The sequence below is a fragment of the Misgurnus anguillicaudatus genome, unplaced genomic scaffold, assembly GCF_027580225.2.
Source record: "Misgurnus anguillicaudatus unplaced genomic scaffold, ASM2758022v2 HiC_scaffold_29, whole genome shotgun sequence".
In the NCBI taxonomy this organism is placed as follows: Eukaryota; Metazoa; Chordata; class Actinopteri; order Cypriniformes; family Cobitidae; genus Misgurnus; species Misgurnus anguillicaudatus.
The window spans coordinates 11068244-11089480 of NW_027395279.1; the positions used below are offsets into that span (position 1 = coordinate 11068244).

The 21237-nt window shown below is 39.9% G+C and overlaps 1 protein-coding gene across 1 annotated transcript in view; it reads right to left on the reverse strand.

Annotated features, from left to right (window-relative positions):
- Positions 1-1370: 1370 nt before the first annotated feature.
- Positions 1371-21237, reverse strand: part of LOC129420922 (Fc receptor-like protein 5) — a 51142-nt gene continuing 31275 nt past the window's right edge. The window contains exons 11-19 of the mRNA XM_073865033.1: positions 5747-5884; positions 5473-5643; positions 5106-5384; positions 3556-3807; positions 3257-3466; positions 2923-2979; positions 2789-2860; positions 2633-2713; positions 1371-2114 (exon numbers count right to left, since the gene is read on the reverse strand). Of these exons, the coding sequence (XP_073721134.1) occupies positions 2062-2114; positions 2633-2713; positions 2789-2860; positions 2923-2979; positions 3257-3466; positions 3556-3807; positions 5106-5384; positions 5473-5643; positions 5747-5884 (1313 nt within the window). The 3' untranslated portion in view covers positions 1371-2061. The remainder of the gene's footprint in view (positions 2115-2632; positions 2714-2788; positions 2861-2922; positions 2980-3256; positions 3467-3555; positions 3808-5105; positions 5385-5472; positions 5644-5746; positions 5885-21237) is intronic.

Genomic DNA, 21237 nt, shown 5'->3' on the forward strand with positions numbered 1-21237 from the left:
AATCAATGGCGGCGCCCGGGGAAGCTTCAATAAAATATGAAACCCTGCCCCCAGTTCATGTCTTTTATTTTGAAAATGTTCACTGCCATGTGTGTCTCTTCTTTCTCTATTCCCTTATTTGTCATTTTGTGATTGGTTCTTTGTCCCTATATAAGCCATCTTGTTACCATTGTTCTTTTTATTAAAGTTGCTTGTTTTATTAAATTCTTATCTGCATTTAGATCCTGCCTTATATCATGTTTGGTCAACACCTTACAACTAGTTGTTGGTGATAAACAGATCTCATCACTGTTTCATGCAGTTATCTTTCTGTGTTCTGGCGTGAATAAAAAAACGAATAAAAATAAAATATGTATTTTCCTATTTAAGTAGCTAGGACTTTAGGACAAATTACAATTGGCCATGATCATCCCTATTGCCTGTTCCCTTCGAAGGGGGAGTTGCACAATTGTGTTTCTGTGGCCGATTAAAACAACATTGGCAAACAGATTAATGAAAAACATCATGTGAATTGTAGATGTTCGGAGTTACATTTTAATTTTATGGGTGCGAAACACAGCAGGCAGGCATTCAGAACTGAGTCTTCGTTAAAATTACATTTGTGGTTCTGTAACAATTTGAACATAAAGAAAAAAAAAATTACTATATATGTGCACAAAGTATTTCTTATTATCAACTTAAATAATTAACAATATTTTGTCTGAATAACACAGTCACATAATAACCATTATTAAAAAAAACACTGGGTAACGATTCATTACTTTGCCAACAGAGGGCGCCACCAATATCTTACCTCCATAGACTGAAAAAAAAGATGGACGACGCCTGTTCGCTCTCTTCCATTGGTGAAAAGTGAAGCTGCCAGTGTCCCGATACGGCGCTGACATCGTGGGTCTTGAGTGTGCGCAGCAGTGATTTCAGTCCTGCGCAGTAGTGAGCAGGAAGTAAAGCTGCGAAATCAAGACCCCGCCCTCGCAGAATGCGCATATCACAAGATATCACAGCTGTCAATCATGACATGACACCACCGTTTTTATTTCATTAAAAAACTAACTAAACACAAACTTATTTTAAAAACAAACATTTGAATTTACATCAACGTGATAAAAACTACAGTAACTGACAGAAACCAGCTTCGGAAAAAAGATAATTGAAGTGTAATTAAATGTTTTTGTTGGTCTCAAGTCCCATTGAATAACATGGGGAGGTGGGGTTTATGACCTATACTGGGACCAGTCACTGTGGAGGCGATCAAGATGTTTTGGCTTCACTTTTCAGGGCTTGGGTGGCACGCTTGCTTACCTCTAAATGTAACCCTCGTACTCACTCATGATCTCTTTCTATCTACAGTATTACTGTTGTGTTATGAAACGGTAAATAAATATAAATGAATCATAAAATACAGAATTGCGATTATTATCATCAGTTGACTGTATCTCTTTAATGAATGAGGTCCATTAACAGACATTATATTGCAGTACAGCGGCAATATTAAATATTTACACAGGAATCATAATCATATAAACAATAGAGCTCAGATGCAAAACCTTCTAGGTGTGTCTGACATGTTTTCTTGTAAATTAGCATTTTTATCAGACTCTTATTGCATTCTGCCAACAAACCAGTATTTCTGAATGGCCTGAGGTTGGGATTAAAAGGATTAAATGTGAAAGTATTTGAAGCATATAATATGTGCCGAAAGCATTCGGTTAATATCATTTTCTAATTTTTGAAGATTGTGGCATTTGGTGGCGTGTAGCAGCTTCTGCATCTGAGCTCCTCATAAAAACCTATTTAATGCTATTAGAGAATCAAAGAGAAGCAAGTATTTAGTCAAATGCACAAAAAGGGTTTGAATTGATAATATTAAGCATTAGTTGCCACCTCTTTCTTCTGTAGTATTTTAGTTAATCTGAACATAAGTCACAAAAACAGAAGCAACATCTGAAAAATAAGTAAATCATGCAAAAGACTAAAATGGATACTGAATACAGATACTAAGTGCTGTGTTTGGTGCCGTTTTCATATTTGTTTAAAATATTAGTTTATCTCAACTTGACCTCATGGTTTCTTCAGTTTAGAGTACACAGTATCACCATCTTCACTGTTATTCCCTAAAAATGACAAGAATGGGAAACTTCATCTTTTGACAGTTAGTTTAACCTCTCGGTAATGACGACTTTAGGTTTAGCTACCTGTTTTTAGATATTAAATGGATAGTTCACCCAAAAATGAAAACTCTATCATCATTTACTCACTCTCATGTTGTTACAAACAGGCATACATTTCTTTGTTTTGATTTTTGGACCGAACCATTCGTGGACCCCATTCACTTCCATAGTAGGAAAAATAATACTATGGAAGTAAATGGGGTCCATGAACGGTTTGGTTACAAACATCTTAAAATATCTTCCTTTGTGTTCATCAGAACAAAGAAATGTATACAGGTTTGTAACAACATAAGAGTGAGTATTTAAAATAGATTAAATAGTTAAATAATTATTAAATAATTATTTAATTATTAATAATTAAATAGTTATTAAACAGATTACATGTTAACTTTCTGTTCATAGATCTGTTTTATAATCTATGTATATTCTATATCTTTGTTAATCATGATGTTTTGTTTTACCTTTCTTCTCTTTCTTCATTTCTTTCCTAGGTTTCAGTTCAATATCAGCATAGGTGAGATCAGCTGATTCGCTTACATTGTCTATAATAAAGAATAAAGAAATAATTAAGAGTTTTCTCTTCTCATCTTTATTTTTACTCTTCTAGTTGTTTCTACCTTTGCTCTCCAGTTTGTTATTCTTGAAGTTGGCCTCTGAATACATGGCATCACTGTGGCCGGCCTGAATCACTGAGAAATGAAAAATTGTCATTACTGTAGATAAACAACATTAAATAACATCAATATGTTACCTGTGCTTGCGTCTTTATTGTCTGTTGTATTAATAGAGTCATAAAGATGAGCCTCTCCTGTAATGAATAAAAATAATTAATAAAGTTTCAAAAGACAATGGGTCAAAGCTTTATGTCTTATAAAACCTTAATAAAAATATTGTTTAACATGTTGATATTGACTAAGCATATAACATGTACCCTTCTAAGGTGTTCTGAGTGGTTGCTAGGGTGTTGCTATGAGTGTTTCTAGCCTATTTCTATGCAGTTACTAGGGGTATATTGGGATGCATCAGCTCTTATAAAAGCAGATTTCTGGCACTGATTATATTGTATGAATGTATTGTAGACTGACCAGACTGCAGTGGATTGTAAACATCTTCAGTCTGTTTCTGATCTGATGTCTGACTGATGTTCTGCTGTGGACTAACAGCTGAAGGAGACTGAGAGACTTTTTTGTTTTTGTAGCACCACAGCAGGACCAAGAAAAAGATCAAAAACATGACACCAGAGCCCAGTCCAAGACACAGACCAAGATTAAGACCACGAGATAAAGATCCTGCGGCTGTAAAAGCAGAGATACAACCTTATATAACTGTGAATATGCAAATTGCGCAACACATTTCAACAGTGCTTATAGAGGAGAGAGATCACCTCTGACTGAGATCCAGCTCTTTGGAGACTCTCCTCTCTCTGGGTGTTTACAGTAGTAGAAACCCTCATGTGACTTTGAGACTGTAGGGATGATCATCATGTCTCCTGTAGTCTGATTCTGCACCACTGATCCATCTTTATAAAATTCAGCTCTCATGTTAGAGGGGTTTTTATATCGATATAAACAGCGTAGAGTCAGAGGATCTCCTTCAGTCACAGGATGAACAGGACTGTCCAGAATCACATCAACATCTACACAACAAAAGAAATGACTGATGATTATAAATGATAAAAATATTTCAGATTGATTTTTCCCATTTTCTATCAGCGTGACATATGTTACAGATTATTTTTTAATCAAGTAAAATTCCATACACTTAAAATGAAAGAGCAACTTTAACCATAATCTAGGGACCAAAATATAATAGAGACTCTCACAACATCTCAGCGACCAGTAAGAAAATGTTTGCAACCAAAAACCACTTGGGAAACCATAGCAACACTCTGGCAACCATCTGCATTTGCATTAATGTTAAAGTCAGTTTAAAGTCATTTCAGAGAACTGTTTAGAAACACAGTAAACATGTTAGAAAGGTTTTGGTGAAATACATTACTAAGATTGTGAACTGTGTAGTACTGAATTGTAGAGTTACACCGTTTAACAGTTTTTCCACATTTCTGTGTTCAGGATAAATTGGGGTGGGTGATGCACTGGACCCACAGAGCATGGTCTCATCCATAACACAATCACAAGCATCCATTCAGGTTTTAGTGGTATTTGACAGCTGAGAGAGGCAGCTTGCCTGTGTGGTTTCAGCGCTGCCATGGTTTTATTGTGGTTTTACTACACTAACTATGGTTTACCTATGGTTTTTGAAAACCATGGTTGTCAAAACCAAGGTTATTTTGTAGTTAATATGGTTTTATTAGAGTAACCATGGTTTTTTGGTTTTAACTGTAGTAAAACCATGGTTAATTTTCGTAAGGGTGACACGCCCCCAGTGTTTTAGAGCAGAGAACACAAGAATCCTGCATGTTATTACAAGATTTTGATTAGGGCTGCACAATAAATCGCATGTGATTGTCATGCACATCTCGTCAGTAATGCCAGTTCCTTGATTACTAGTAAATCACCATCAGCGGCTTTCAGATGGAGCAGCATTTACTACACAGAGCCGTAGTTTACTGCAATCGGGGCAATTTTGCATTAATCATCGCGGACGTATCGCTTTCGAAATGTATGCAATATGCCCCGGCTTGTCAGTGAACTACGGTTCTGTGTAGTAAATGCTGCTCCATCAGGGGATTTGTCTGTGTGGTTTATCACATTTGTCTGTGGTGTCACAAACTGAGAACACATTTAATATCGAACTTAACATGGACTTTAAGTTTTGCAGAAGCGAGTATATGCATTTATATTTTAAAAAGTTATTTAATTGCAACTGATTATTGAAATGACTGAATTCTGTTTATGAATTTGTTCTTTATGCACTGATTGTAAAAATGTACTGCTTATAAAATAAATAAATACAAACTAAATACAAACTCACTGTGTACTGAGATATTAACAGGATGAAGTTTCTCTCCAGATTCAGACTGACACCAGTACACTCCAGTATCATATGTGTAGAGAGATCTGATTGTACATGTAGATGTTGTTCCTTTAGATCTCCTGTCTGATGATGAACAAGATTCCAGTTTGTCTGTGTATCTTCTCACTGTCCATCCAGTAGATTTATTGTGATCCTCACAGCTCAGAGAGAGAGATTCAAAAAAGAAGTGTTGAGATCTGTTGGGTCTGATGATCAGAGAGACTGAAGGAGAAACACCTGAGACATCTTTATAGGAAATAAATGAATGATATAAGACATAGAGTGTAAGAGATTGTTGTTGTTTAGTTGTGTGTGATGAACTCACCAGTGATCCACAGTGTTTGTGTGTTACTGTACTCTGTGTGATAGACTGGATCTCCTCTCTCTGCTCTGCACATATAAACTCCTGTGTGCTTCACAGTCACTGAACTCACTGTGTAGTTGCCTATAAATCCTCCACTGCTGTTCGACACCAGCTGATAGTCATCTTTATTAACTGTAGAGTCAAAATATGATATACTGAAAATCTCATTTAACCCTTAACAATGTTCTGAATGAAACCAGTTGATGTATTTGTTATGAGATGAATGATATATTACCTGAGTAAAGACTCTGTACAGTGAACCAGCTGAATGTCCAGCTTGTAGATGAATTTATAACCTCACACATTAGAGTCACTGAATCTCCTTCAGTCAACCACTGCTGTGGAGAAACACTTAAAACTGATGGTCGTTTATCTAAAAGTGATCAATCTCTCATGAATAACATGTTACACTTCATCTCTTCACACTAATAATGATGAACAAACATATAAACTCACCTGATGATACAGTCAGTGTAACAGCATCACTCATCTCAGTGTTTTGTTCACGTATCTTTCCTCTACAGGTGTATTTATTACTGTCAGTCTGTTGAATGTTGTTGATTTTACATTCTTGTGTCTTACATTGGTTGACTGTATTCCAGTTATATGGCTCTACAGTCCAGCTGTATGTCCACTCAGTGTCTCCTGTATCCTGTATGTCACATCTCAGAGTAACAGTTTCTCCTCTGAACAGCTGTGTGTCAGGATCAACACTCACTACAGGTTTAGGACTCTCTGTGCAAACACAATTCATTTATTTAAAAAAAAAATCATTATATCATAATTGGACCGTTTATCTCATGACTCGGAGTATAATCACAGGTGGATGTCAATTTTCTCCCTAGCAACCAAACAGAGGTACCCTAGCAACAGAATAAACAAAGCCTTATATCTCTGCGTCAGAACATCACAGAGACACGGGGTTGGATCGTTATACTTGTGGCTTTGATAATAATCATTATTGGATGATACAGTCCCCAGAATTGTGCCACAGCCAGCACCACTTTACATTTTCTTATGAAAATTTCTACTTATTAATCTACTTATTTTTGCGACTGACCTTATTGCATATGCAATTCTAGAAGTTTTCCTTTCAAGCACAAATTTATTGAAGGAGATTATTTAAATAATTCACACAATGCGATTTACTATTTGCATGTGTGCTATGTCTGGTATTTGCGCCATTATGTAATGCCGCAAAAAAAGCTAATCATTTGGCGCTTAAAATGGCTGCAATTGTTGCTAATAGAAGAGGCATCACAGATATCAAGAGCACGTGATACAAAGCAGAGGATTGTTTTAACATGTAACAGTTTGTTTGGAATGAAAAAGGATCATGTAAAAAAATATTGTTTGCCAAGCCATGCTATTTTTTATTTGATGGAGGAAATAAAATAGGAGTCACTAGGAAAAGTCACACAGTACCAGACATTTCAAAACTTCTCGTAAACCTTAACTTTTTGTCCTCCAGTTATTTTTAGTGTACTATGGCTTCATTAGCTGGGATTACACACGCCAACTTTTCTGCTGCAATGTCTGTGGTGCTGAACTCAAGCACAGATCACTCGCACCTCATCAGCTCAGCTTATTTACAACCTTGAAGTAATTTGCACTGCTCTTAGTAGATTGCGTTGTCCATTATGTAAATCAACTCTTGTGCCTATGTTATTTAATTTGCGATCTCACACTAATTTACCCTGTTTAGTAAATCTGGCCCTAAATATGGAGTCTACACTGACTTAGATCTCAAAATCCATGTCATCTCTCACCTGTAACATTTATCCACAGTCCATCACTGTAGTCTGTGTAATAGTCTGGTTTTCCTCTTCCAGCTCTACACCAGTACTGACCTCCATCTGAAACTGTAACTCTGTGGATTGTGTAAGAGTTTGTTTCTGTTGTCGTCTTCTCAGTGTTTTGTGTGTTGTTGTACCAGTAAAACTTCCATCCAGTAGACTGATCAATGTGACACTTCAGAGTCACTGTGTTACCTGTCAGTACAGATCCTTCAGTAGCTGATCTGAGTTTAGGTTTTGGTTTTGATCCTGCAGGAAAAGGGAACACACACAGTCTCTGTTTACAGTGCAATGCTGTCATGATCTTGCTTTAGTTTGTTGTTTATTTCATGTTTCTTGTATAGGTCAGGTTGCTCTTGTAGAAGTAATTTTAACCCCAAGCATCACAGTATCAATATCCAGATCGTAGTTAATAGGTCCACAGTGTGAGTAGTCCAAGTTAGTTCTGCGCTACGGTGGATCGGTCTTAAAACCAAGATAAACACAAGGATAAACAAAGATAAAAGTCATAACACTACACGGTGCGAATGGTTTGACACGATGGCACTAAAAGTAGGGATGCACCAAATCCAGATTTTTTTGGGGTTTGGCCGAATACCGAATCCTACTCGCATCCTTATTCCAATACAGGGCTTGCAAAATGTCTAAATCAAATTTTGCCAATACAAAGCCAATAGGGCCTCTAACCACAATGTTTAATCTGCTATTCTTATTGTTGTTTTGATGCTGTTTTTTTTTTTAACAAACCAAAGGACTGGATTTCCATGTAAACCAACTGTTCCTGCTCATTCCCACACCAGATAAACTCACCATTTAAAAGTGGTTCAGTGGATCACAAAACTCACAGTTTGGATAATCCAGTTAGAGATTGGATAATTTTTTCGATCAGAAAAACAGGGGCTACTGTCGCTTTAAGAACGATTCTTAAAGTCACTCTTTTCACTGCCCGTACAATCTATATCACTTTAAAGCTTGCTGCGAGAGATTTAATTTTCTTATGTGAGGAGTAATGACTGACAGGACGAAGTTGGAGGATTTGCACAACAAATCCATGACAAATCAGTACGGATTGCTTCGTGTACTGCGGCTTCGCCCAATCGCGAAAGTGAAAGTAAAACTCGAGCGCGCGTGTCACACGGTGACAATCTTTTCAGGGGCGGAACCGAAATTAGGAGAGTTTGGTTCCGCACGGAAGTGTTTCCGTCCAGACCGGAAAAGACGGATGTCACAGGTGACGTTTTGTAAGGGCGGAACCAAAAGTGTGGAAGACGGGTTCCGCCCGACGATGGTTCCGCCCGGACGTTATATTCTGAACACCGGAATTTCCGGGGTTTCCCCGATTACGAAATCAAGCCTGATTTCGCCCAGGTGAGGGTAATCTACACAGCGGTTGCTGATAGGCTGATGAAGAGAAGAGGTAGAGGATATAAAGACCTTTGAAGATATCAAACGGTGTGCTTGTTATGTACTTTGTGTACGCTGTGTTGCTGCTTTGCAGACGCTCTGTGCTGGCCTGATCGTTCCCTTGGGGAAGTAAAGGAAGGAAAGACAGCTAGCGAAGGAGTATTAGGAACGTTTTGCCCGTGAGAGAGGGGGATTTAGAGCAACGGGATTACAGACACAGGAGGCCATTTGACAACTAAGAGTGAGTAACAGCCATTGTAGTTACCGTGTACTACGTTGAAGAGGAGTTGCCTGGTGTGTGTTTTTCTTGTGTTTGAGGTCCCTGGCCCCACCGGAAAGGGAAGCGTGGGTGAGCCGTGGTTTGACCGGAAACACGGATGAGACATTCAGATAGGAAGCACCGTCTACAATAGATCAGTGGCCCTGCGGGATAAGAAAACGTGGGTGAGCCAGCGAAGAAACAAACAACACATCTAGAGCTGTGAGTAATACTAAACCCATTCTCAGCGGTGACCAAAACATCGCCCAACCATCCTCTCGAGGGAATCGAAGCTGGTGGCTAAGTCCATATTTTCTATCACGTGAAGTGTGTACAAGAGTGCTGTGGGTGAGTTTCACTTATTACTTGGTGTTGCGCTGTACTTGCTGTGTGTATGCTGTGCTTGTAGCGACCAAACTGCCGACCTCGGACGAATCGTGAGATGATTATACCTGTTGTGGCCTGAGTCCCACGAAGAGAGTGAAATTAAGCCTTGGCCCGGGTGTGTTGGAGAGAGCCTCACTCCTCCATAGAGCGGACAGTGGTGAAGCCCAGTGGTGGATAAGAGTGAGTAATTCTCTGAAGTGCACTGTGCGGAGTGAAGGTCATAGTTGTGTGTGTGTTCGACCTAACCAACAGAAACGCGTGGTGGCGGAGCCTCAACGAAAGTTCGCCCCAACTCGGGACCCCGGTTGTGGAGACAGGAGGGGGAGTTCGGGAAGCGTTCGGCTCCGTGCCACTGGACCTATCAGTCCCCACGACGCCCGAGAAGCTTGAGCGGACGGGTGAAGGAACACGGTGCACCAGCGCTGTAGCGAAAGTCCACTGTCTAAGCGTGAGTACAAAGATTCCCAGTGTTGTGAGTAACATACCCGGTGCAGCGATATCTGATCTGTGCTTATAGCAACCACTTACCTGTGTCTGGACGAAAGCTGTGTGAACGAAGATTCCCAGTGTTGTGAGTAACATACCCTGTGCAGCGATATCTGATCTGTGCTTATAGCAACCACTTACCTGTGTTTAAACGAAAGCTGTGTGAACGAAGACTCCCAGTGTTGTGAGTAACATACCCTGTGCAGCGATATCTGATCTGTGCTTATAGCAACCACTTACCTGTGTCTGGACGAAAGCTGTGTGAACGAAGACTCCCAGGGTTGTGAGTAACATACCCTGTGCAGTGATATCTGATCTGTGCTTATAGCTACCATTTACCTGTGTCTGGACGAAAGCTGTGTGAACGAAGATTCCCAGTGTTGTGAGTAACATACCCTGTGCAGCGATATCTGATCTGTGCTTATAGCAACCACTTACCTGTGTCTGGACGAAAGCTGCGTGAACGAAGATTCCCAGTGTTGTGAGTAACATACCCTGTGCAGCGATATCTGATCTGTGCTTATAGCAACCACTTACCTGTGTTTAAACGAAAGCTGTGTGAACGAAGACTCCCAGTGTTGTGAGTAACATACCCTGTGCAGCGATATCTGATCTGTGCTTATAGCAACCACTTACCTGTGTCTGGATGAAAGCTGTGTGAACGAAGACTCCCAGGGTTGTGAGTAACATACCCTGTGCAGTGATATCTGATCTGTGCTTATAGCTACCATTTACCTGTGTCTAAACGAAAGCTGTGTGAACGAAGATCCCCAGTGTTGTGAATAACTTACCTCTGTGTAGTGTTATCGACTTGTGTTTACAGCAACCACTTACCTGTACCTCAACGAAGGCCCTACGTGGAACGAAGATCCCCAGAGGGGCGAGTAACTTACCTCCTGTGTAGTGACATCAACCGGTGCTTATAACAACCACTTACCTGGACCTGAATGCAAGCTCGGTGTGAATGAAGACCTCCAGTGGTGTGAGTAATTTACCCCGGTGCAATAATACTGAGCTGTGTTTGTAACAATCACCTACCTGTGTCTCAACGAAGGCCCTGTGGGAAACGAAGATCTCCAGTGTGGTGAATAACTTACCCCTGTGTAGTGTATTGATCTGTGCCTACAGCGATCACTCACCTGTGCCCCAGCTCAGGCTCCGTCGAGTAGGAGGACTTCCAGTATTGTGAGTTGTTTCCCAGCATGGCCTACTAACGATCTCTGCTTCCAGCAGCCGCTGCCGAGCGAAGAACCTAAGGCACAGGAGAAAGAGGGAAGACGGAGGATTAGCGTAGCAGTAAGACCATATTGAAACACATTGTGATAACTCGCCTTTTTGATTCTGCCTCCAGGGAGAAGCGGAGCGCGCCACGGATTCTAGGACCAGAGCCCTAAAGGAGCCCCTGTCCCCCAGTCCTTGTCCCGAGTGGTCCTGGAGGCGAGAAGCAGACCCCTTTAGTTTTAACTTGCCCCTTCCCTTTTCCCCTTTCCTTTTAAATATTTAATAAAGTTCATTTTAACTGTAGTTTACTCGTCTGTCTGGTCATTGGGGTGGTCTTGGGAAACTCCTCGAGGTGGAAGAGTTGAGAGGGGCGTGACCTTTAGTTTATTCGGTCCGCCCCCGGCCGTGACACGAACACCGGAACTTCCGGTAGCGCCGTGAGAGCAAAAATCAGCGAATTGAATGCAGGTGTGTCTAGTTAACAGGAGCGGCTGATGATTGGAAGACATGCTGAGCAGGGCAGTATAAAGGGACATCTAAAAAACACAGTTTGGTGAAGTTTTTGTGTGCAGTTGCTGGGCTCGTTGGTGCACTTGCTGTTGGGCTGTTTATTCTCTCAGGCTGAAGCTGGCGTGGCTGTGTGGACGTAGTAAACCTTAAAGGTTGGAAAAACGATTGGAGATTACTGGGAACTGAAACACAACGAAGAGGAGAAACGGAGTTAGCGTGAGTGTTTACATACGTTGAAGATATTGTGACTTAAGGAATTCGCTGTGTAATCCTGTTGGGGGAAGAGATGCCCCGTTTGTGTGGCTGAAGTTTATCACCTGTGTGAAATAAAGAGGAGAACATGAGAAGGGAGCTTACAGCGATCGTGAGTATGAAATATTGAGTTTTGAAGACACACTGTCTACTAACCTGTTCATAGTAAATCTCTCCAGGAAAAGGAGGACGGCCCTACCCCTAAGTGAGTGTGGTGGGCGAGCCGAGGAAGGATTGACTGGGGCTAGCACAGCGACGTAACTACAGACAGGGCCGTGTTAACAATCCCCGGACCGACCCCAGCGAAGTGGAGGAAGACGGGCGTCTTAAGTGTTCACTTTGAGTGCGGTGGGTGAGTCTTTGTGTTGTGGAAAATTTCACTTTGACGTGGTGCTGTGACTTGCTGTGTGTATTGTCAGAGAAAACCCCCCGTCTCCACCAACCTCGTTGAGGGAGAACAAAGAGGCTGCCGGTTCCCAGTTTATTACCTGGGTTGATCTGAAGAGTGGTGGTGAAGAGTTGGATTGCTAGAGGCTGCGTGAGTACAACAAAGTATTACTGCTGTTTGTATACTTCATCTACATAACACTTACCGTTGCAGAGAGAGGTGTAGTAGATCCCGTCTGTCCCGAGGCCTCTTCAAAGGGGCACCCCTGTCCGGTGTTCTATCGCCTAGCAAGTGGCGAGGAGAGGGCAGTGCTCGGCTCGGTAGACAGCGTGACATTCTCCCCTCTGCAACCTCAGCGATCGTCGAGAGGGTTTGTCCCCGACGCAACATTGAAGCAGTCTCGAACCATCTGGCACATTGAAGGAGTCCGGTTGTCGTAAGTCCACCACGTTTTCAACCCAAATTTAACATCTATGAAATCTTGACTGTTATCTGACCAAGAGTGTCGCTGTGTGAAGTAAAGCGAAAGGAGTGTACGAGAAGGATCCTGTCTGTACCGTACTTACTGTACGTCGTACCAAGTAGAGAGGTGGGAGCCAGTTAACACTTGAATAACTGCATCTTGTGTCCCAGCCCGCAGCCTGTGAAGAGAGAGAAAGAGTAAGAACCCTGTACTTACCGGAAGTCGTTCCAAGTGAAGAGCTAACAACCTGTGGAGAGAAAAAGAGAACAACACGAGGAGAACCCTGACTGTGCCGTACTTACTGTACGTTGTCTCAAGCGAAGAGGTGAGAACAAACCAGTCTTGAATAACCGTATCTTGTGTCCCAGCCCGCAGCCTGTGAAGAGAGAGAAAGAGTAAGAATCCTGTACTTACCGGAAGTCGTTCCAAGTGAGGAGCTAACAACCTGTGGAGAGAAAAAGAGAACGACGCGAGGAGAACCCTGACTGTGCCGTACTTACTGTACGTTGTCTCAAGCGAAGAGGTGAGAACAAACCAGTCTTGAATAACCGTATCTTGTGTCCCAGCCCGCAGCCTGTGAAGAGAGAGAAAGAGTAAGAATCCTGTACTTTCCGGAAGTCGTTCCAAGTAAAGAGCTAACAACCTGTGGAGAGAAGAAGAGAACGCCGCGAGGAGAATCCTGACTGTGCCGTACTTACTGTACGTTGTCTTAAGCGAAGAGGTGAGAACAAACCAGTCTTAAATAACCGTATCTTGTGTCCCAGCCCACAGCCTGTGAAGGAAGAGGAAGAGTAAGAACTCTGTACTTACTGGACGTTGTTCCAAGTGAAGAGCTAGTTGTCTGCAGAGAAAGAAAGCAGAGGAAACAGCGAGAAATACCTTACCTGTACTTGTACTCACCGTACGTGGCATTCGACCAAGAGAAGGTGAGAGGAAGCCCCTTGTAGTTTAAATTAACCGGTCCCTTGTGTTCCAGCAGCAGCCTGAAGGAAAAGGAGAGAGGAGATACATATGTGAGACAAACGGAACGTTGTTGCAACCATTTTCAGTACCACGTGCCGAAGAAGAACAGTGTGAAGAAGAAGGGTACGTAATAAGAAAGCATCACAGGCCCAACACTTATCTTGTTTTATTCTGCCTCCAGGAGGAAGAGGAGGGCGCCACGGGTTTTCAAGACCAGGCAGAAGAGCCTGAGTTCCACATTCCCTTCCCCGCAGTGCATTGGACCCCTTCTGTCCCCTCCCCTTACTCTTTCCGACCAGCGGCCCCCTGGAGGGCAGGGCCAAGAAGATTAGTTTTAAACCCCCTTTCCCCTCCCCATTTCCAAATTCCTTTTAATTATTTAAATAAATAAAGTTTACTGTTTTATACTTACGTGCACTTGTGTTGTCTGGTCATTGGGTTGGCTTTGGGGACCTCCTCGAGGTGGAAGTTGAAAAGGGGCGTGGCTTTAGTCTAGCAGTAGCCAGCCCCGACGTGTGACACGCGCTAAAACGCAATTTTAATACCCAATGCCTGAATTTCATACACCACAATTACCCATCCAAATCTGTGAGAGAATACATAAGCATTTAAATATATTTTTTCCTCCCTATAAGTCAAGATAGCCCGACGGGCAGGGCGGGGATGCATTTTGATAGCCCGACTGCAAAGCACAATAAAACCGATGAGGTGCGATGCGCTAGTTTATCCAGGTGCGTCCACGAAATCTGAAACGTCCGGGAAAAAAAACGCTTATCTCCACGTCAGCACCTGATGTGTGTAATCAACGCCCGCGCGACGTCGACCAGCGTAGCGCAAGCTTAGGGTTCAGTTCGGTGGAAAAAAAATCTAAGATTCGGCCGAACCCGAACCCCGTCAAAAAGCCCAGTATTCGGCCGAATCCGAATCCTGGATTCGGTGCATCCCTAACTAAAAGCGCATAAATCACTTAAAAAGTCAAATAAAAACAAACAAACAAATACAAACGACACCGGAGAGCAGCGGCAGCCAAACGCGCCAGCGTTCACTCAACGATCACGTTAAGTTACTGTAACTGGTAAATCATCAGTGGTGCATTTTTTATTTTACAGATAAAACCCACAGAAAATCCACAGTGGGGATTTTTATATTTAAAGATATATACATTAAAATGTAATTATAGTTAAAATATTAAAGGTGCCAAACAGTGCATTGATGTTACATTGTCCTCTGATACCTACATAAGGTACAGTATGTGACAATTAGGTGCAAAAATGATTGAGAGACATCCATTTACAACCCTAGGATCTAGCTTGGATTGGCAACATTTTAGACATTTAAGAAACAAATGTGTCTTTCAAGTACACAAAGCAAAATCATATTTTTATGTAAATAAAATATGTGACAGCTCAGCGAATCCTGCTAAATTTAGTGAAGTTATAAAATCATTGTCCTCTGATTCTAGGGATACTGTTATGTCAAATATATTGAAGTTCAATGATAAAATTATTACAAATAGGAAAATTATATAAGATTCCCTAAACCAGCAGTTTATATCTTCTCGGTTGTTGTTTGAGCATACAACACATCAACAGAGGAGAAAAGAAGAGGTTTATTCTTTGTCCAGGGAAAACTTAGATAACGGTTTTGATCTTGTTCCTATTGTACACAGCAAAATCACCAGTGTTAAATGTACTCTGCTGGTGTATACATGAGTACCACCAGGTCTTGTGTAGGGTTGTAACAGTGTAACGGTATACCGGTATACGGTTATCATACCATAAACATTTGCTTATCCACGGTTTTGGGGAAAAATAATAAAGTAGATCTCACCTGCGCTACTGCGCACTAGGGGTGTAACGATTAACCGTGCATATGCGCGTTTTCTCAATGAATGAATTTGAATGAATTACGGTGAAATCAAGGCACATCCGAACGCCAGGGGGCGCTCCCGTGCAGAAACTCCCTTTGTGCCACAGAAGAAGTAGCATTACGAATGCTATTCCAGGATATGTCTACAGGAATATTTATACCACTGTTCTTCGAATTGTTTCAGGTATTTTCATGATAATAAAGAGTATTTTAAATGATTTTGTTTAACGAGTGTTGCTTTTTTAAAAGCACGTTATAAACGACTCCGACTCATAATGATTTTAGATTGAAAAGGACTTCCTTCTGACCAAATGCCGTAGTACACGCACAAGCTGTGCATGAAACAAAGAATCGCAGCCTTGCGATTCAGAATCGATTTCAGACAGGTATTTTTAATGGGACAGACGGTTGAATCGTTACATACCTACTGCGCACATGCAACTTCATTTGGCGTGACTGCTAGACTCCACTTGTTTATGTACAGCAGAGAAAATGCTAGAGCCTGAGACTACAAATCCCCATCAAAAAAAAAAAAAAATATTGAAATCTACATTATGGAAATTCTTTGGGTATCTGAAAAACGAATGCGGTGTTGTCCTTGAAGATGGATATACAGTTTGCAAGAAATGTGGACGAAGAGTGGCTGCAAAAGGAGGCACTAAAGCGCATTTAAGTGATTTATATTACAGATCAATTTAAGTTGATTATACTTAGGCCATATAATAAAAACAATACATTTCACTCATTATATGACGATGTGAACAAATGAATATATCCAGAGCAGCGCTGAGAGAATTTAATGAGTATTTCATCACTTATTTTAAAGGGGACAGAGAATGAAAAACCATTTTACCTTGTCTTTGTTGAATACTTTGTAGTCTACCCGCATTCACAAACATACAAAAAGTGCTAAACATGCTAAACATCTCAGTCTCATAGAAATTCCTCTTTTAGAAATGTCAGCCAGAAAACAGCCCAATCTGAAAAACTGATGCTTATGACATCACAGGCATCTAACTGCCACTTCACTTTAAAATAATTGGCTACATTTTTTGAGTGGCAGCAAAGTCAGCCAATCAGTAATGAGATTGCAAGTTAAGCCAGTAGGGGGAGCCAAATAGGTGCAAAACCACTTGTTTAAAATCCCCCACCCTAATAGAGCTATCTGAGAGAGGTTTTTAGGAAGCTTCTAAGGCATTACAGACCCAAACAATTTTTTTTTGTCTACATGTCACACCACAGACAAGGATAAATACCCCGTTCAATCATTCTATGTCACCTTTAAAGAACAAAAAAAAATAGTAATACATTAAGAATTAAAGTTTTTTTTTCAAAAGTGATTTTTTTTCCAAAAGAGATGACACAGTTTTGTATAGTTCTGCCGTATCCTTAACAAGTGCCTTAGAAGATCTGCAATCTGCTTTTAACATTATTCAGAAGAATCTTTATAATTTGAGACTTGTACTAAATTCAGACAAAACCCAAATGTTGTGCTTTTCTAAATCAAGGAAAATAGATGATGCTTGTCAAATTGTTACATCAGATGAGAAAGTAATTGAACGAGTATCAGTCTATTGTGTCTTGGTTTCCTTTTGGAAGAAACCTTGTCCTTCAAGCAACATATGTTTGACAAAAAAAAACTTCTGGGTTTTTTATTATAGAAAAAAAGGCTGTTTCTCTTTTAGTGTGAGAAATACAAGCAACTTTCTTCAATGATGGTTTATGGGGATATTTTTATATGCATGCAAATCAAACTTAGTTCAAATGCTGTATTCATAATATCATGCAGCGTTAAGATTTGTTACTAATTCTAGTTTTGTACTCCTCAAAGGAGATTGTACAAAAGTGTTTGTTGGCTATCCTTGCAAAATTAAAATAAAAAATTTAAGGTCATACTGCACAAACGGCCTACTTATTTATGTCCTCTTTTCACTCTAAAAGTTACTTCCAATGAAGGTAATGTTCGATCACATGGGCAAATCATGTATGACATTCCACGAACGAGAACAGTTTTTGGTGAAAGTGCTTTTAAAGTTTTTGCACCGTTATCTTGGTATAATTTGCAGAACCAGATAAAATTTGACTATTTACCAACAATGACAGTTTAAAATTAGGATAAAGGACTTTCTGAGTACTAAATGTACATGTGCTGTTACTGACCACTGTTGCTAATTTTGTTATGATGTTAAATTATAAATTGCTTTTTCTTTTTTTGTGTTAAATGAGGTTGTTTTTTGTTATTTTGTTTTCATTGTATATTTTAACAATGGAACATTTATTCTACTGTCTTGGCCACTACTCCCTTGAAAAAGAGATTTTGAATCTCCTTTATAAGGTTAATAAAGAAATTTAAAAAAATTATGTTTGAGACTGAATCAGATGAGGATACATAGGAGTTTTGAGATTTTTAACTCTATTAAGAGAATATAGCTGCAAGCAGCGATACGGGGTCAAGCACCTTCAAGCGCAATGAGCACCCAAAGCACAGCAAAAACCACACGACGCAGCAAATGTGCAAAGCGCAGAAAGCGCGCAATACAGAGCCCGAACCCGAAGCAAAGCAAATGCAGAGCAGGACCACTGCAGTGCGGAGCAACAACAGTAAAGATGGCAAAAATATAACACGTGTGGAAAATCAGACAGGTCGAGAAGAACATGTTAAAGGAAACGCAAAAGGAAATCTCAATAAGTGAAAGTAAGAGCTGGAATTCGAACCCATGAACTCAGGATCCCAAAGCACAGCACTTACCGCATGCGCCACTGAGTAAACAATTAAACCACTGAGTTGGTGTGTCCAAGCTATAGAATAGAGATTTAGAGCTGTAAACATTGATATCCAGAATTACCAAACGTGCAGAAATGACAACAGAGAGCACAAATAACTGAAATACAATGTATTGTATGAAAATCACTACAGACAAAAACCACTGCACATGGGATTCGAACCCATGAACTCAGGTTCCCAAAGCACAGAAGTTACCGCATGCGCCACTGAGTAAACAATTAAACCACTGAGTTGGTGTGTCCAAGCTATAGAATAGAGATTTAGAGCTGTAAACATTGATATCCAGCAATTACCCAAAGTGCAGAAATGACAACAGAGAGCACAAACTGAAATACAATGTATAGTATGAAAATCACAAAACTTAAGTGAGAAAAAAGTTAAGACAAAATATCACTGCACATGGGATTCGAACCCATGACCTCAGAATCTCATGGCATGTGGTTAACCAGATGCGCAACTCAGTTAACACAGCTCAAAGGGCAGCAAAAAACAGCTTAGGTGCTGCAAGGATTGACATATGCCAATCAACACAGATGCAGAACTGAGAGTGCAGAGCAGAACTAATAGAAATACAATGTATATGAGAATCAAAAAGCTCAAGTGAGATTGAAGACAAGAAGACCATTCTGTATAGTAATGCTATACAATGTAATATACTAGGGATGCACCGAATATTCGGCCACCGAAAATTTTCGGCCGAAAATGGCCCAAAAGTGGATTTTCGGTTTTCGGCCGAAAGACTTTTATCACCGAAAAAATACGGCCGAAATAATGTGATGACGCAAACAGAAACCGCGACCTGCACGTGCTTGTCTGAAGTAACATATCTGCGGTGTGGACTAGATTTCTCTCAAACCCGCGTCTGCCGAATTTCTGACCAGGACCTCCGCAACCTCCGCAATGCCTTTTCTCTGGGCATTTGTGTACTGTTTTCACAAGCTCCGACTAAACATTCGTTCAGATTAACATCCAGAATAACAGACATTTAACATGATTGCTTTTAAAATTAGGGATGTGCACGAATGGTCAAACATTCGATCTGCAATAATAATTAGAATGGGGAAAAATGATGTTCAAACGTTTTTAATCCGCCACCGCAGCATTACGGCTACTGCTCATTTAATCCTTTTTCACTTCACCTCTACGGTCTTTTACAGACTTAAAATATACATGAAAATTAATATGTTTGTATTTCTGATTGTTTTGGTAATTCAGATTGCAGACTCATTTAAGTGTTTAGAGTTTAATGCCGGGTGTTAAACGTGCTTCTCCGCCGCCGCAGCCGTGTGCATCATGAGAGATTTGTTCGCTTCCTTATATAGCCTTGTTTATTTTGTCGTTAATACGACACGAGACACACATGGAAAGCGAAACGGAGAACATTAATTTTATCTGTGGATATGGTTATAACGAACTCGAAAACTGCAAATGCCGTAACAGCAAACAATAGCTCCGTTTTGTGAAGTGTTGTTAAATTAAGCTCGTAACTTTGCACCCTCAGCAATAATGTATCAAGCCAGCTTGCGTTATTTGTAACATAATATTAAATTCAGATATATTTGTTAGATCCATTTGTTGTTCTCACTGGATAACAACAGAGCAGAGTTTTTTCTGCAGCTGGCATTAATGAGAAAAACGGGTTTCAGCGGAGAAGGTAGGCTAAATATGACTTTCTATCTAAACAAAAACATGTCAGACTAAATAACGAAGATATTCACATTTGACTGAGCCTTCGATCCATTCAGGGTTTTAACCAGTGATGCCACAGTTTCTTTGAAAAAGTAATCTGATTACTGATTACTGATTACTCCTTTAAAAAGTAACTAAGTTACTTTACAGATTACTTGATTTTAAAAGTAACTAAGTTAGATTACAAGTTACTTTGTTAGTTACATTCCAGTAGCTGCCAACACCCCCACTGCCTCAACATTAAAAATGACAACCGGTTTTGCCAACACTCACTTTATTGGAAGTGCATTTTTAACAGTAACGTCAACAATGTATCTCCTGACATTTTAAGTTGAACTGTTGTGTTTTAAAAAACTAAAATATATATATATATATATGAGTCTTTCTTGACTTCACTTAACATAAATAGGGGTGAGCAGGGGCCATTTTCAGAAAAACTTAATTTTAAAAGTTAATGTTTTAGACAGAGATATATTTTTGTTGTGGTCAATAACTCACAAGTGTGGTCTATCAAAACCAGCTGGAATTTTGAACAAATGTAAAACGACTTCTGTATAATTTCACTTTAAACAAGAGTACTGAATTGTTACTTTTGACCTTGACAGCAGGGACGAAAGTAACACACAGGTGGGTCAAAAGTAACACAACAAAACATGATAGATTTTTGTGTTACACTTGTTTTTATTAAATATATATTACTATGACCTCTTTAATATGTAACTGCAAACTTATTTTGTCATTTATCTTTGTAAAAAATAATTAAATTACATTTTTATTTTAAATTTCAGTTTTATCAAATGTTTCAAAAGCAACCAACAGTACAAACTTAAATTGCTGAGACTAAAAAAAATTCAATAGTTTAAACACTATGAAAATAAAATTAAATCAAATTAGAATAATATCAATTTTTTACCATATTATACACAGTATTAGCAGCTGGACAAAACTAACAAGTGTTACTTTTGACCCGACAGGATCTACTTACTCTATAAACTCGACTTACTTTTATTTTGAAAAACGGAGAAGTCTTCAGGATGTTATATACTAAATACCTTGTAGATTTATCAGTATTGTAACACATGAAACGAGAAACACAACGCGTTGTAAGAAAAAAAGACCGCTTTTGGAATGTACTTATCATGGTTGAAAACACAGTTCTGGATCTACACGTGGAAATCGGTGAGTAAATAACGCGATATTTGTCAACTCTTTCAGAGGTTATGTGCTAATATGCGGTCATAGTGAGATTTAGAT